This window comes from Astyanax mexicanus, unplaced genomic scaffold, assembly GCF_023375975.1.
Source record: "Astyanax mexicanus isolate ESR-SI-001 unplaced genomic scaffold, AstMex3_surface scaffold_49, whole genome shotgun sequence".
Lineage (NCBI taxonomy): Eukaryota > Metazoa > Chordata > Actinopteri > Characiformes > Acestrorhamphidae > Astyanax > Astyanax mexicanus.
The window spans coordinates 364171-380403 of record NW_026040059.1 but is presented as its reverse complement, the minus strand read 5'-3'; the positions used below and the strand labels follow the sequence as shown (position 1 = coordinate 380403).

The 16233-nt window shown below is 34.3% G+C and overlaps 2 protein-coding genes across 5 annotated transcripts in view; one reads left to right on the top strand and one right to left on the bottom strand.

Annotated features, from left to right (window-relative positions):
* Nucleotides 1–16233, bottom strand: part of LOC125797543 (uncharacterized) — a 215118-nt gene that overhangs the window by 21153 nt on the left and 177732 nt on the right. The window lies entirely within an intron of this gene.
* Nucleotides 1–16233, top strand: part of LOC111193486 (stonustoxin subunit beta-like) — a 157468-nt gene that overhangs the window by 4420 nt on the left and 136815 nt on the right. Inside the window, exons 4-7 of one of the 4 annotated variants that reach the window (XM_049473992.1) lie at nt 331–2367; nt 6496–6581; nt 6728–6872; nt 7539–7712. In XM_049473992.1, coding sequence (XP_049329949.1) covers nt 6793–6872; nt 7539–7712 — 254 coding nt within the window. In that variant the 5' untranslated portion in view covers nt 331–2367; nt 6496–6581; nt 6728–6792. Of the gene's footprint in view, nt 1–330; nt 2368–6495; nt 6606–6727; nt 6873–7538; nt 7713–16233 lie in introns of all 4 variants that reach the window. The other 3 variants (XM_049473991.1, XR_007436374.1, XM_049473993.1) reach the window with 3 other exon arrangements.

The window sequence follows — 16233 nt, the reverse complement described above, 5'->3', positions numbered from 1 at the left end:
AACCTTAACATAGTTAATGGCCTAAGTCCTACTTTTTTTCTTTTGATTAAGATTATATTTCTTAAACTTTAAATTTCTTAGTTTCTGCACCATTTACTTTACGTGCATTTTTTACACCAATAGAACGATTTAGGAGTTTAAGAGAAAATCAGGGAAATGTATGATCCAGTAACAGATGAGAATGACACGTTTTATTGATGTATTCTATGAATTTAAAATATAAATTAATTAATTTGTAAACTTTATAGAGTGTGAGACTGGAACATTAACACGCTCTGAAAACCTTTTCTTCATATATTTGATATTTAGACATTTCATCTTTCTTAACAGTGGGAGGAGTGGTCTTGTCCAGGATCAGTCCAGGTGTGGAGTGTGGGAACAGAACTGCTCTGTCAGAAGACTTTATTTGTCCCTGCTGCAGAAAGAGATCTACAACACTTCCTGTTTTACATCCAGACATAGAGGAGTCTATAAATCAGGATTCCTATCAACTAGTGGATGATGTTCTGCAGAGTGTCTTACAGAAACATAAAACCAGCATGAAGAACAGATACAAGAGCTTATAAGAGGGAATCAAAACACCAGAGAATAGAACCCTCCTGAACAGTATTTACACTCAGCTCTACATCATAGAGGGAGAGAGTGAAGTAGTGAATAAAGAACATGAGGTTCTACAGATGGAGAAAAAATCCAGCAGATACTTACAGGACACTCCAATCAACTGCTCAGATATCTTTAAACCTGTAGAAGATCCTAAAGGAGAACCTGAAAATGAGAACATGGCGGATAGTGGTCTCAGATAGATCAAAAGACAAGAAGATGAAAGACTAAAGAAGATCAGAACTGTTCTGACTAAAGGAATTGCTGGAATTGGGAAAACTGTCTCTGTGCAGAAGTTAATTCTGGACTGGGCTGAAGGAAAAGCCAATCAGGATGTAGATTTCATGTTTGTGTTCCCACTCCGAGAGCTGAACCTGATTAAAGAAGATCAGTACAGTCTTCATACACTTCTGTGTGCTTTCAACCCTGATCTCAAATATCTGGTCCCTAAGATCTACGATACATGCAGAGTTGTGTTCATCCTTGATGGACTGGATGAAAGCAGAATTCCACTGAACTTTGTGGAGTGTGAGAAAGTGTCTGACATAACCATGACATCATCAGTTGATGTGTTGATTACAAACCTTCTTAAAGGAGAGCTGCTGCCCTTTGCTCACATCTGGATCATCTCCCGTCCAGCAGCAGCCAATCAGATTCCTTCTTGATACATCAGCCGTGTGACAGAAATTCAGGGGTTTAATGATCCACAGAAGGAGGAGTACTTCAGGAAGAAGATCAGTGACCAAGACCAAGCCCAGAAAATCATGTCCCACATTAAGACAGCGAGGAGCCTCCGCATCATGTGCCACATTACCATCTTCTGCTGGATCTCAGCCACTGTGCTTCAGCAAATCCTGACACAGAGTGATACAGAAATCCCTAAAACTCTGACTGAAATGTACTGCCACTTCCTGATCACTCAGACCAGCATAAATAATGAGAAGTATGGGGAAAGCTATGATAGGGATCCAGAGAAACTGCTGGAATCCAACAGAACTGTGCTTCTGAAACTGGCTAAACTGGCTTTTAAACAGCTGATGATGTGGAACGTGATGTTCTATGAAGGGGACCTGAGAGAGAGAGCGGTATTGATCTCACAGAGGCCTCAGTGTATTCTGGGATCTGCACTGAGATTTTTAGGGAGGAATGTGTGCTTTATCAGAGGAAGGTCTACAGCTTTGTTCATCTGAGCTTTCAGGAGTTCCAGGCTGCTCTCTATGTGTTTCACTGCTACTTGATCAAGAACAATAAGGCACTGGAAGTTTTTAATCCTTGGTTCATTAGGTGGACTGAAAATGTTCCACTGGATAAGCTCCTGTGTGTAGCAGTGGATAAAGTCTTAAAGAGCCAGAATGGACACCTGGATCTGTTCCTCCGTTTCCTGCTGGGCATCTCACTGGAGTCCGGTCAGAAGATCCTACAGGGGCTCCTGATCCACACAGAGAGCAGCTCAGAGAGCATCAACAGAACAGTGCAGCACATCAAAGAATCAATGGAAAATGAATATCTTCCTAATGACAGATCTGTTAACCTGTCCCTCTGTCTGACTGAAGTAAAAGACCAGCATTTATCCAGAAAGATTCAGGAGTTCCTAAAATCATAGAAACGCTCAGAAAATAAACTGTATATAGCAGAGTGTTCAGCTCTGTGCTACATGCTGCAGATCTCAGAGGAGGTGCTGGATGAGTTAGACCTGAAGAAACACTGCACATCAGAGAACATTTAAATGAAACTGCTTCCAGCTGTGAACAACTGCAGAAAGGCTCTGTGAGTATCTAAATGTATATAATGTGAATGTGTTTATTATTTATGTATCCCTTTCTAATGAATTCTACATTCATGGACTTCCAAGTTGCAACCATTGCTGCTGCTGATGTGCAAATGTACACATAGTGTATGTAGTCTCAGTAGAGAAGCGCTGGCAATAGATTAGGACTCTTAAGAAACAGATATGCTGGAACCTACTGCCACCATGTCTAATGCCAAGCCTGGGATAGAGTAATATAACACTGGGATGACTAAAATGTCAGGAGCTTGTGAAAATCACCCTATTTCTTGTCAACTATTAGAGTAATTAGTTATTATTATATATTTTCTATTTGTTCAAACAAGGTGTGTTATTAAAGTTTACTCATATTAAAGTGATTTTATATAAAATAATTAGCTGTGGCTTTTAAAAACACGACCAAGGTGTTTCATAAAATTAATAAATTATTTACCCTACTTACTTAAAAGTTCTTAATAGTGTAACATGTTGATAAACTGTTTGCATTATCTAGAATTTTTGTAATTAGCTAATGTTTAGATATCTAAAATAACGTTTCATTTTAAAATAATTTTCATTTATAACATTATGGCATATTTATAACCTATGTCTAATTTTTTTTTTTTACCTATGTCTTCCTTCTTCTTGCCTGCTTTTGCTTCAGGGTCAGAATTCCCATTCTAACTATGGCAAGCTGTTCTACTTGCTCAACTGGCATCTGCCAAACTGGATTAAAATAAATACTTATTTTAAAAAATCTACATAAATAAATAAACAATAAATTACCTAAATATGTATAACTATTAACGTTAAACTGCAAACCGAATTCTAAAAAAGTTGTCACTGTGCAGATGTAAATAATATAACTATATTAGAATGCAGAGATTTGCAAATCTCATATCAAAAAAACATTTTCCTTTTTTAATGAAAAAAATTATTCATTTAGATCCTGAAACAGTTTTGATAAATGATGTGGAAAAGCAAAATTCTGAGTTTATTTTAGTTATTTAGTTTATTATTTCAGATGTTTAGGCTTAAGGATGCTCACAATTCCTTTGGCTGTAGCAACAGCACGAGAACAAGAGAAAGCACATTTACATAAAATCTTAAATTAAAGCTTCATCAATCCCAGTGACAGTGCAGAGAATCTACTGCTCTGGCTTTACTGATAATGCCGTAATTATGAGAAAGTATCTTTTTATTATGTCGTTCAAACGACATAATATGTCTTAATTATAAAAACATCTCGTAATTATGAGAAGTTCTTTGTGTGTCTACCACCGCACTACAGCATTTCTCAGACTTAATGCCACACTTAATTGAATTAATAAAATTCTATTTTACACTTGGCTTAATTCACAAGGAAATCTTAGTGTCACTGAGCGGCATTGATGGCATTTTCATAAGCATTTAAACACGGCAAAGGATTTTGAATCTCAGCTTTTAAACAGCCGTAAAAAATAAACCAGACCTCTCTGTAAAAATCCTAAAGTCAGGCAGACTCATACGCCTCTGATTCATAAGCTCACACTGCACTTACATGCTGCGATATAGGAGTTCACACTGCAGGACAAACACAGCCCGTAGCCAGAGCTCTTTCTGTGTATATGCGCTCGGTTCAGCAGAAACAGGGCAGTTTTCTTAAGTCCTGAAACAAAATGACAGATTATGAACTGTAACATTAAAGCATGAGTAAGCAGCAGTAGAGCTTAGATCCAGCCCAAAAAATCCAGCCAGACCTGGCCCGACCGGACCCGCTCCATAAACTGTTTTTGTGAGCCCCAGCCCAGTTTGAACAAAACATTTTTTTTAGTGTGGAACATTAAACCTGAGCTTTTTAAAAACATTTTGTTTGAATGAGCGAAATCTGTTCAGAAGATGTTAATTAACATTGCAACACTAGAACCTGCTATAGACCTGTTGTTTAAAAAAAATTAGTGGTGTCAATCAATTAAAAGGGTGATCTGATTTATCACAACAAAATTCTGTAATTAACTGCATTTGTTTTCCTTTCTTTTAATTATTATAGTGGATATTTAAATGTAAATAAATGAATGAATGTAAGAAATGTAAAATGCAGTTATATGTATATTAGTGTTGTCAATTAAAATAATGGTATACACTTGTATGTTTGAGAGGAGATAAAATCAACATAAGGTGCTGGAATAAAGAATGCATGATAAATTGGACTGTAAAATTGATTGTGAGGATTTATGAATTCGAACTTAATTTGAATATTTAAAAAATATCAGAGATGAGGAGCAGTGCAGTGCAGGAGTGCGGGCGTGTGTGTGTGTATGTGTGTGTGTGTTTGTGTGCTCACTGCAGTTCCAGAGCTGTGTGATTACAACATTCTAACTTGTGCAACTTTTTTTGAAAAACATTTTGATTTGTTACTGCTGTATTGTGTATATCACGCCATAGCTTTATATAAAATAAAAAATAGCAATAACAAACAGAGCCCGACCGACCCGCCTGAGGAAAGTGCTGGGAAAGTGCTGGGAATTCTCATCACCATGGTCACATATATTAAAATATAAAATATATGAAATAACGTAATAAATATCGTCGGATTGAGTGTAGTTTAAACACCAAAGCAATGGTATTAAAATATACTATTATCACTGTTTTTACTAAAATGTTTTATTGTTTGGGCAAAATGCGCTGCACCTTGTCTCTCGCAGCTCGGAACTGAGTTAAAAAAATCATTTTTTGAAAAAGTGTTTTATATTCTTAAAAATTTTATTATATTAGAGAGTAGTCAGTCATTGTAAATTATGGAATTGTTCTTGGTCTATTTCGGTTTAATGAGTGTACAGTACAAAGCCTGATTTGTTGTTTTTTTGTGTTTTGCTATAGGCTATATATTTAAAAAAAAATTGTTTGTTCAGAAAATGTTTTATATTTTTAGACATTGTTAATTATATTAGAGTAGATGGGAAGGTCAGTTCTTAATAAACATTTTTATTAAATAACAGGTCTATAGCAGTGTTGCAAATGTTAATTAACATCCTTCTGAACGGATAGCGCTCATTCAAAAAGTCTGCCTGGCTTTAGGATTTATACAGAGAGGTCTGGTTTATTTTTTTACGGCTGTTTAAACGCCAAGACTCAAAATCCTTCGCAGTGTTTAAATGCTTATTAAAATGCCATCAATGCCGCTCAGTGACACTAAGATTTCCTTGTGAATTAAGCCAAGTGTAAAATAGAATTTTATTAATTCAATTAACTGTGACATTAAGTCGGAGAAATGCTGTAGTGCTGTGATAGACACACATAAAACTTCTCATAATTACGAGATATTTATTTCATAGTTACGGCATAATGTGTCGTTTTAACGGTTGATTAAAATAAGTACATTTTATTACGTATTTTTATGTTTTTGTCAGGGACAAAATTTTGTAAAGCCCAGTTTAGCCAGAAATAAAGGAACTTAGCACATCTAACAACAAAGCAAACATTTGGAGCACTTGGGGCTTTTATTTTAACTGGAGAGCAAGTTCCCTGACAGAGTCAGAAGGCTGAACTGCTTGGAGAAGGAGGGGATACGTAAATTCTGTCCGTTTTGCATATGAAAGGCCTGAGGAATTACGTTAGCGCCTAGCGCTGCCACACACTATACAACGTTTTTGGTCTGCGTTTTTTCAGCATTACGCATGCTTTATGCGCCGTCAGACCCAGGTGAATTCTGACCTATTTGGCTTGCCATATACACACACATGCGCACACAGACACCCTGCGTTCGTGACGAGTCGCTTGTGTCTCCCCGATTTTGTCCCTTGTGGGCGTGACAAGCTCAACGTTCACGTGTATCATGATCCAGCCTCTGACAAGAAAAAAGGCACAAAAAAGGAACGAAAAAAAAGGTTTAATAAATGTTTCTAGTAAATATGTATTTGTTAACTAAATTAAGATTACTAAAATGATTAATAATAAATATAATTATAAAATTTTATATATATAAGCTATACCATCCAGTAAATTTGATTCCCGCTTGAGAAATATACATGTATACATGAAACGTATGGTATAAACATGAGGAATCCCTTGGCCACTTTAATTTTACAGCTATAACTCTTGAGCTTGCTAGATTCTTGGTTGTTTCTGTGATTTACCTGCCATTCCCGCAGATCGATGTCCACCCCATTCAACAGAATGCACAGCAAAAGGAACCAAAAGTTCAGAGAGCAGAAGCCTGAGGACCTCGGACCGCCTTGTATGTGATTGGTCCAAAGATTGGGTTAGAATGTCGCTTCACTGCATCATAAATCATTTGCATAAAGTTGAGAAAATTTCAACTTCTTGTTGCTTTGCCGCTTTGTCGATTGTCGGCTCTCACTTGTCACCTCTCACATGTCGCAGCGACAAATCGCACCCTGCCATAGGAAATGAATGGTGGCCTGTCGCGTTGTCGCTTTCCAGTGTGAATGAAGGGGCACACGCACGCAGAAACATACAGGACGTATGTGGAGTGGGACATCCCGTCAGACAACAGTAGAATAAAGAGGTGTTTAATATAGTGTGTGTGGGCGTGCGCGTGTGTGTGCTCAGCGGAGACAACGTAGATTATCTTTGGTGGTTTCTGAGCCCCTAAGAAGGACTGATGACGTCCCTGGTAATGAGTAACGAAGTAGGACGTTAAAATGTATCGGAGTAAAAGTATTAAACTCAGGGAAAATATGTAGTGAATTAAAAGTGGAAGTTTCATCAGTTCTTAAATAAATATTTGGTGTATTTTATATATATATTTTTTTTAGTCTTTGTCAGTTTATGGTGGAAAGACTTTAATGTGCTTATTTTATACCTAGTAATTTATAGACTGGTATATCTAAAATGGTCAATTGTAGAGATAGCATGAACAGATTTATTTAGTCTCTTTTTAGTGGTGTGTTAGTGAATGAACCATATTACCAATTAAAGAAACACTAGGTTAATATATATTTTTTTGTTTTTAAAAACATTAATCATGGAGTTGCTGAAAACATTAAATCCATTAAAGGCAGTGGAAATTATCCAGTATCTGTTGATTTACTAAGTAACATTTGTAATGATAAGCCTGCAGACCGCAAAAATATGAACAAGTAATGTAATTTGTCCATAAATCTTATTAGATCATTAATGTGGAGTTTTCTTCCATTGTTTTAACTGTACTATGTTTACTCTTTCTTTGCAGACTAGCTGACTGTAATCTCACAGTGAAACACTGTGAAACTCAATGCTCTGCTCTGAAATCAGAAAACTCCTCCCTGATAGAGCTGGACCTCAGTAACAATGACCTGCAGGATTCAGGAGTGGAGCTGCTCTCTGCTGGACTGAAGAGTTTACACTGTAAACTGCAGAAACCCAGGTGAGTTTCCAATTGGGGGTGTGCCATATGATATCATGCACAATACCATGCTACAAACCTAAATATTTTGTTACTTGCTGTGATTTTTTAGTACCGTTGTGGTACCGTGGCTCAATCTTGAGTTATTGAATTTAAAGCATTATTTGCAATGAATAAAAATTCATATAAAATCAACCATACAGTGAAAGTTGCCTAAAGTCGCACATGTGATGCCAATCTTGAGTAATTTAATTTAAAGCATTATTTAATATAAATAAAAATTCATAAAAAATGTTGTTGTGTAGGTTGCCGAAAGTCGCACACATGATAGCCTAAGACAGTCTCTTTCAAATGATGGCAGAAACGTTGTGGCAGTGTGTGCCAATCGTGAGTTATTGAATTTAACGCATTATTTGCAATAAATAAAAATTCATATAAAATCAACCATACAGTCAAAGTTGCCCAAACTCGCACACATGATAGCCAAGGACAGATTTCAAATGATGCCAGAAACTTTGTGGTACTGTGGCCCAATCTTGAGTTATTTCACAACCCCCCGTGTGAAATGGTTTATTCCGGTCCCCCCCTGCTGTGTGAAATGGTATGTTCCGGTTCCCCCCCTCTTTGTGGTACTGTGGCCCAATCTTGAGTAATTTAATTTTAAGCATTATTTAATATAAATAAATATAAATTCCCCCCCTCTTTGTGGTACTGTGGCCCATCTTGAGTAATTTAATTTTAAGCATTATTTAATATAAATAAAAATTCATAAAAAATCAACCATACAGTGTAGGTTGCCGAAAGTCGCACACATCTCTTTCAAACGATGGCAGAACCGTTGTGGTAGTGTGTGTCAATCTTGAGTAATTTAATTTTAATCATTATTTAATATAAAAAAAAATCATAAAAAATCAAAGATAGCGTGTACATTGCCGAAAGTCACACACGTGATAGCTTAAGACAGTCTCTTTCAACTGATGGCAGAACCGTTGTGGTAGTATGTCCCAATCTTGAGTTATTGAATTTTAAGCATTATTTAATATAAATAAAAATTCATAAAAAATCAACGATAGCGTGTGCGTTGCCGAAAGTCACACACATGATAGCTTAAGACAGCTTCTTTCAAACGATGGCAGAACCGTTGTGGTAGTATGTGCCAATCTTGAGTTATTGAATTTTAAGTGTTATTTAATATAAATAAAAATTCATAAAAAATCAACGGTAACGTGTACGTTGCCAAAAGTCGCACACATGATAGGTTAAGACAGTCTCTTTCAAACGATGGCAGAACCGTTGTGGTAGTATGTGCCAATCTTGATTTATTGAATTTTAAGCATTATTTAATATAAATAAAAATTCATAAAAAATCAACGATAACGTGTACGTTGCCGAAAGTCGCACACATGATAGCTTAAGACAGTCTCTTTCAAACGTTGGCAGAAACGTTGTGATAGTATGTGCCAATCTTGAGTTATTGAATTTTAAGCATTATTTAATATAAATAAAAATTCATAAAAAATCAACGATAACGTGTACGTTGCCGAAAGTCGCACACATGATAGATTAAGACAGTCTCTTTCAAACGATGGCAGAACCGTTGTGGTAGTATGTGCCAATCTTGAGTTATTGAATTTTAAGCATTATTTAATATAAATAAAATTCATAAAAAATCAACGATAATGTGTACGTTGCCGAAAGTCGCACACCTGATAGCTTAAGACAGCCTCTTTCAAACGATGGCAGAACCGTTGTGGTAGTATGTGCCAATCTTGAGTTATTGAATTTTAAGCATTATTTAATATAAATAAAAATTCATATAAAACCAACGATAATGTGTACGTTGCCGAAAGTCGCACACATGATAGGTTAAGACAGTCTCTTTCAAACGATGGCAGAACCGTTGTGGTAGTATGTGCCAATCTTGACTTATTGAATTTTAAGCATTATTTTATATAAATAAAAATTCATAAAAAATCAACGATAATGTGTACGTTGCCGAAAGTCGCACACATGATAGGTTAAGACAGTCTCTTTCAAACGATGGCAGAACAGTTGTGGTAGTATGTGCCAATCTTGAGCTATTGAATTTTAAGCATTATTTAATATAAATAAAAATTCGTAAAAAATCAACGGTAACGTGTACGTTGCCAAAAGTCGCACACATGATAGGTTAAGACAGTGTCTTTCAAACGATGGCAGAACCGTTGTGGTAGTATGTGCCAATCTTGATTTATTGAATTTTAAGCATTATTTAATATAAATAAAAATTCATAAAAAATCAACGATAACGTGTACGTTGCCGAAAGTCGCACACATGATAGCTTAAGACAGTCTCTTTCAAACGTTGGCAGAAACGTTGTGGTAGTATGTGCCAATCTTGACTTATTGAATTTTAAGCATTATTTAATATAAATAAAAATTCATAAAAAATCAACGATAATGTGTACGTTGCCGAAAGTCGCACACATGATAGGTTAAGACAGTCTCTTTCAAACGATGGCAGAACCGTTGTGGTAGTATGTCCCAATCTTGAGTTATTGAATTTTAAGCATTATTTAATATAAATAAAAATTCATAAAAAATCAACAATAATGTGTACGTTGCCAAAAGTCGCACACATGATAGTTTAAGACAGTCTCTTTCAAACGATGGCAGAACTGTTGTGATAGTATGTCCCAATCTTGAGTTATTGAATTTTAAGCATTATTTAATATAAATAAAAATTCATAAAAAATCAACGATAATGTGTACGTTCCCAAAAGTCGCACACATGATAGCGTAAGACAGTCTCTTTCAAAGGATCGCAGAACTGTTGTGGTAGTATGTCCCAATCTTGAGTTATTGAATTTTAAGCATTATTTTATATAAATAAAAATTCATAAAAAATCAACGATAATGTGTACGTTGCCGAAAGTCGCACACATGATAGGTTAAGTCAGTCTCTTTCAAACGATGGCAGAACCGTTGTGGTAGTATGTGCCAATCTTGAGTTATTGAATTTTAAGCATTATTTAATATAAATAAAAATTCATAAAAAATCAACGATAATGTGTACGTTGCCAAAAGTCGCACACATGATAGCTTAAGACAGTCTCTTTCAAACGATGGCAGAACCGTTGTGTTAGTATGTGCCAATCTTGAGTTATTGAATTTTAAGCATTATTTAAAATAAATAAAAATTCATAAAAAATCAACGATAATGTGTACGTTGCCAAAAGTCGCACACATGATAGTTTAAGACAGTCTCTTTCAAACGATGGCAGAACTGTTGTGATAGTATGTCCCAATCTTGAGTTATTGAATTTTAAGCATTATTTAATATAAATAAAAATTCATATAAAATCAACGATAATGTGTACGTTGCCGAAAGTCGCACACATGATAGTTTAAGACAGTCTCTTTCAAACGATGGCAGAACTGTTGTGATAGTATGTCCCAATCTTGAGTTATTGAATTTTAAGCATTATTTAATATAAATAAAAATTCATAAAAAATCAACGATAATGTGTACGTTGCCAAAAGTCGCACACATGATAGTTTAAGACAGTCTCTTTCAAACGATGGCAGAACTGTTGTGATAGTATGTCCCAATCTTGAGTTATTGAATTTTAAGCATTATTTAATATAAATAAAAATTCATAAAAAATCAACGATAATGTGTACGTTCCCAAAAGTCGCACACATGATAGCGTAAGACAGTCTCTTTCAAAGGATCGCAGAACTGTTGTGGTAGTATGTCCCAATCTTGAGTTATTGAATTTTAAGCATTATTTTATATAAATAAAAATTCATAAAAAATCAACGATAATGTGTACGTTGCCGAAAGTCGCACACATGATAGGTTAAGTCAGTCTCTTTCAAACGATGGCAGAACCGTTGTGGTAGTATGTGCCAATCTTGAGTTATTGAATTTTAAGCATTATTTAATATAAATAAAAATTCATAAAAAATCAACGATAATGTGTACGTTGCCAAAAGTCGCACACATGATAGGTTAAGACAGTCTCTTTCAAACGATGGCAGAACCGTTGTGTTAGTATGTGCCAATCTTGAGTTATTGAATTTTAAGCATTATTTAAAATAAATAAAAATTCATAAAAAATCAACGATAATGTGTACGTTGCCAAAAGTCGCACACATGATAGTTTAAGACAGTCTCTTTCAAACGATGGCAGAACTGTTGTGATAGTATGTCCCAATCTTGAGTTATTGAATTTTAAGCATTATTTAATATAAATAAAAATTCATAAAAAATCAACGATAATGTGTACGTTGCCAAAAGTCGCACACATGATAGCTTAAGACAGTCTCTTTCAAACGATGGCAGAACCGTTGTGTTAGTATGTGCCAATCTTGAGTTATTGAATTTTAAGCATTATTTAATATAAATAAAAATTCATATAAAATCAACGATAATGTGTACGTTGCCGAAAGTCGCACACATGATAGTTTAAGACAGTCTCTTTCAAACGATGGCAGAACTGTTGTGATAGTATGTCGCAATCTTGAGTTATTGAATTTTAAGCATTATTTAATATAAATAAAAATTCATATAAAACCAACGATAATGTGTACGTTGCCGAAAGTCGCACACATGATAGGTTAAGACAGTCTCTTTCAAAGGATGGCAGAACCGTTGTGGTAGTATGTGCCAATCTTGACTTATTGAATTTTAAGCATTATTTTATATAAATAAAAATTCATAAAAAATCAACGATAATGTGTTTGTTGCCGAAAGTCGCACACATGATAGGTTAAGACAGTCTCTTTCAAACGATGGCAGAACCGTTGTGGTAGTATGTGCCAATCTTGACTTATTGAATTTTAAGCATTATTTAATATAAATAAAAATTCATAAAAAATCAACGATAATGTGTACGTTGCCGAAAGTCGCACACATGATAGGTTAAGACAGTCTCTTTCAAACGATGGCAGAACCGTTGTGGTAGTATGTGCCAATCTTGACTTATTGAATTTTAAGCATTATTTAATATAAATAAAAATTCATAAAAAATCAACGATAATGTGTACTTTGCCAAAAGTCGCACACATGATAGCTTAAGACAGTCTCTTTCAAACGATGGCAGAACTGTTGTGATAGTATGTCCCAATCTTGAGTTATTGAATTTTAAGCATTATTTAATATAAATAAAAATTCATAAAAAATCAACGATAATGTGTACGTTGCCGAAAGTCGCACACATGATAGTTTAAGACAGTCTCTTTCAAACGATGGCAGAACTGTTGTGATAGTATGTCCCAATCTTGAGTTATTGAATTTTAAGCATTATTTAATATAAATAAAAATTCATAAAAAATCAACGATAATGTGTACGTTGCCAAAAGTCGCACACATGATAGCTTAAGACAGTCTCTTTCAAACGATGGCAGAACCGTTGTGGTAGTATGTGCCAATCTTGAGTTATTGAATTTTAAGCATTATTTAATATAAATAAAAATTCATAAAAAATCAACGATAATGTGTACGTTGCCAAAAGTCGCACATATGATAGTTTAAGACAGTCTCTTTCAAACGATGGCAGAACTGTTGTGATAGTATGTCCCAATCTTGAGTTATTGAATTTTAAGCATTATTTAATATAAATAAAAATTCATAAAAAATCAACGATAATGTGTACGTTCCCAAAAGTCGCACACATGATAGCGTAAGACAGTCTCTTTCAAAGGATCGCAGAACCGTTGTGGTAATATGTCCCAATCTTGACTTATTGAATTTTAAGCATTATTTAATATAAATAAAAATTCATAAAAAATCAACGATAATGTGTACGTTGCCAAAAGTCGCACACATGATAGCTTAAGACAGTCTCTTTCAAACGATGGCAGAACCGTTGTGGTAGTATGTGCCAATCTTGACTTATTGAATTTTAAGCATTATTTTATATAAATAAAAATTCATAAAAAATCAACGATAATGTGTTTGTTGCCGAAAGTCGCACACATGATAGCTTAAGACAGTCTCTTTCAAACGATGGCAGAACTGTTGTGATAGTATGTCCCAATCTTGAGTTATTGAATTTTAAGCATTATTTAATATAAATAAAAATTCATATAAAATCAACGATAATGTGTACGTTGCCAAAAGTCGCACACATGATAGCTTAAGACAGTCTCTTTCAAACGATGGCAGAACTGTTGTGGTAGTATGTGCCAATCTTGACTTATTGAATTTTAAGCATTATTTAATATAAATAAAAAATCATAAAAAATCAACGATAATGTGTACGTTGCCAAAAGTCGCACACATGATAGGTTAAGACAGTCTCTTTCAAACGATGGCAGAACTGTTGTGATAGTATGTCGCAATCTTGAGTTATTGAATTTTAAGCATTATTTAATATAAATAAAAATTCATATAAAACCAACGATAATGTGTACGTTGCCGAAAGTCGCACACATGATAGGTTAAGACAGTCTCTTTCAAACGATGGCAGAACCGTTGTGGTAGTATGTGCCAATCTTGACTTATTGAATTTTAAGCATTATTTTATATAAATAAAAATTCATAAAAAATCAACGATAATGTGTTTGTTGCCGAAAGTCGCACACATGATAGGTTAAGACAGTCTCTTTCAAACGATGGCAGAACCGTTGTGGTAGTATGTGCCAATCTTGACTTATTGAATTTTAAGCATTATTTAATATAAATAAAAATTCATAAAAAATCAACGATAATGTGTACGTTGCCAAAAGTCGCACACATGATAGCTTAAGACAGTCTCTTTCAAACGATGGCAGAACCGTTGTGGTAGTATGTGCCAATCTTGAGTTATTGAATTTTAAGCATTATTTAATATAAATAAAAATTCATAAAAAATCAACGATAATGTGTACGTTGCCAAAAGTTGCACACATGATAGCTTAAGACAGTCTCTTTCTAACGATGGCAGAACTGTTGTGATAGTATGTCCCAATCTTGAGTTATTGAATTTTAAGCATTATTTAATATAAATAAAAATTCATATAAAATCAACGATAATGTGTACGTTGCCGAAAGTCGCACACATGATAGTTTAAGACAGTCTCTTTCAAACGATGGCAGAACTGTTGTGATAGTATGTCCCAATCTTGAGTTATTGAATTTTAAGCATTATTTAATATAAATAAAAATTCATAAAAAATCAACGATAATGTGTACGTTCCCAAAAGTCGCACACATGATAGCGTAAGACAGTCTCTTTCAAACGATGGCAGAACTGTTGTGATAGTATGTCCCAATCTTGAGTTATTGAATTTTAAGCATTATTTAATATAAATAAAAATTCATATAAAATCAACGATAATGTGTACGTTCCCAAAAGTCGCACACATGATAGCGTAAGACAGTCTCTTTCAAACGATCGCAGAACCGTTGTGGTAGTATGTGCCAATCTTGACTTATTGAATTTTAAGCATTATTTAATATAAATAAAAATTCATAAAAAATCAACGATAATGTGTACGTTGCCGAAAGTCGCACACATGATAGCTTAAGACAGTCTCTTTCAAACGATGGCAGAACTGTTGTGATAGTATGTCCCAATCTTGAGTTATTGAATTTTAAGCATTATTTAATATAAATAAAAATTCATATAAAATCAACGATAATGTGTACGTTGCCGAAAGTCGCACACATGATAGTTTAAGACAGTCTCTTTCAAACGATGGCAGAACTGTTGTGATAGTATGTCCCAATCTTGAGTTATTGAATTTTAAGCATTATTTAATATAAATAAAAATTCATAAAAAATCAACGATAATGTGTACGTTGCCAAAAGTCGCACACATGATAGCTTAAGACAGTCTCTTTCAAACGATGGCAGATCCGTTGTGGTAGTATGTGCCAATCTTGAGTTATTGAATTTTAAACATTATTTAATATAAATAAAAATTCATAAAAAATCAACAATAATGTGTACGTTGCCAAAAGTCGCACACATGATAGCTTAAGACAGTCTCTTTCAAACGATGGCAGAACCGTTGTGTTAGTATGTGCCAATCTTGAGTTATTGAATTTTAAGCATTATTTAATATAAATAAAAATTCATAAAAAATCAACGATAATGTGTACGTTGCCAAAAGTCGCACACATGATAGTTTAAGACAGTCTCTTTCAAACGATGGCAGAACTGTTGTGATAGTATGTCCCAATCTTGAGTTATTGAATTTTAAGCATTATTTAATATAAATAAAAATTCATAAAAAATCAACGATAATGTGTACGTTCCCAAAAGTCGCACACATGATAGCGTAAGACAGTCTCTTTCAAAGGATCGCAGAACCGTTGTGGTAATATGTCCCAATCTTGACTTATTGAATTTTAAGCATTATTTAATATAAATAAAAATTCATAAAAAATCAACGATAATGTGTACGTTGCCAAAAGTCGCACACATGATAGCTTAAGACAGTCTCTTTCAAACGATGGCAGAACCGTTGTGGTAGTATGTGCCAATCTTGACTTATTGAATTTTAAGCATTATTTTATATAAATAAAAATTCATAAAAAATCAACGATAATGTGTTTGTTGCCGAAAGTCGC